The following is a 1,615-nucleotide window of genomic DNA, read 5'->3' as shown; positions in this document are numbered from 1 at the left end:
AGAGATCCCCAACAGAGGCTTCATGCTGCCATCCATCTCCAGTCTCAGCGAGCCTGGTCAAGGACAACTATGCATTCTGGTGTGTTCAGAGAACTACCGGGTTGCTATCTGAAGACATTTTCTATGTGAGTCCATTTTTGTCACCACTCCACCACTGCCTAGGCCCTCCTTGTCATTTTCTTGATAGAATATGGGTCAGAGCTCTGAATAAAGGCTTTCTGGATATAAACTATGAGTGTTTGGCCTTATTTTTTCCCCAGGTCATATGGTTATTTATTTAGTTCATGAGCTGTGCCCCACCCTTTTCAGCACCTTGAGCATGGCCTCCCTGATGGGCTTGGATTTGACACTGTAGATGATGGGGTTGAGCACAGGAGGCACTACCAGGTACACATAGGCAACAAGGGCATGTACAATGGGGGGTAGGTACCTCCCAAAACGGTGGATCATGGATACTCCTATGACTGGGATGTAAAAAACCAGGACAGCTAAGATATGAGACACACAGGTGTTGAGGGCCCGGGCTCGTTCCTTTGGGGAGGCAAGTCCCATTACTGTGTGAAGAATGAGGACATAGGACAGGACAATAAGCAGGGAGTCTATACCCACTGTGGATAGGAGTATATATAGTCCCAAAAGGATGTTGACAGTAATGTCAGCACAGGCTCGTTTCATGATATCTGCATGGAAACAGAAGGAATGGGACAAGATAATCTTGCCAGGGCAATAGTTCAGTCGCTTCAGCAAGAAGGGCCCAGGGAACAAGGGACACAGTGGCTCGAGTCACAATGGCCAGCCCAATCTTGATGATGACATTATTTGTGAGGACAGCTGCATAACGCAGTGGGTTGGAAATAGCCACAAAGCGGTCAAACGACATGGCCAGGAGAACTGAGGACTCCACTACAGAAAAGGAGTGCAGGAAGAACATCTGGACCAAGCAGGAATTGAACCCAATGAGTCGATGGTCAAACCAGAGCACACCCAGGGTAGTGGGCAGTGTGGACAAGGTGAGGCCCACATCAGTGAGGGCCAGCATGGACAGGAAATAGTACATGGGCTGGTGCAGGCTGGGGGTCCTCCTGATAGCCAGGAGGATCAGGCAGTTTCCAGTGAGGGCCACAGTGTACATGGAGGAGAAGGGGATGGAGATCCAGCCATGAGCAGCCTCGAGTCCTGGGATGCCAATGAGGAGGAAGGCGGGTGGTTGGAAGAAGGAGATGTTGATGTAGGCCTTGGGAGGGAGCATGCTCAGAAAGCAGCTGCAGGTTCCAGGGAGAAGAAGTGACCTCTTCTATCTGGAAAAAATAAATAAATAAAAATAAAAAAAGAGAGAGAGAGAGAGAGAGAGAGAGAAAAGACATAATCAGTGGAATAAACATTAGCTCTCATATTAGGAGATATTGGTCTGTGCACAATAGCAAATATGGCATTATCATTTAAAAGTAAAATGAGAGTACCTGTTTCTTTATCTGTCGGCTACTAAAGTATCATGTAAATTTGTAAAGCATTGTTTTCTTACATATTGAGTAAATTAATATTTTCTTTAAAAATTCATGCTGTGATTCTGATAAGTCAAATTTTAAAAATGCACTATTTTGGGACCAGGGGGCAT

At 46.2% G+C, this 1,615-nt stretch overlaps 1 protein-coding gene across 1 annotated transcript; it reads right to left on the bottom strand.

Moving 5' to 3' along the window:
• Window positions 1–282: 282 nt before the first annotated feature.
• On the bottom strand, window positions 283–1,249 carry LOC102471604 (olfactory receptor 51I2-like). The gene is given in 2 exon segments (XM_014590081.1): window positions 283–765; window positions 767–1,249. Coding segments are annotated over 2 exon segments (966 nt in total).
• Between the last annotated feature and the right edge of the window lie 366 nt (window positions 1,250–1,615).

The sequence above is a fragment of the Tupaia chinensis genome, unplaced genomic scaffold, assembly GCF_000334495.1.
Source record: "Tupaia chinensis unplaced genomic scaffold, TupChi_1.0 Scaffold000047_1, whole genome shotgun sequence".
NCBI classification, from domain to species: domain Eukaryota; kingdom Metazoa; phylum Chordata; class Mammalia; order Scandentia; family Tupaiidae; genus Tupaia; species Tupaia belangeri.
Note: the sequence above shows the minus strand (reverse complement) of the source record. Positions and strands in the feature narration are given on the sequence as shown.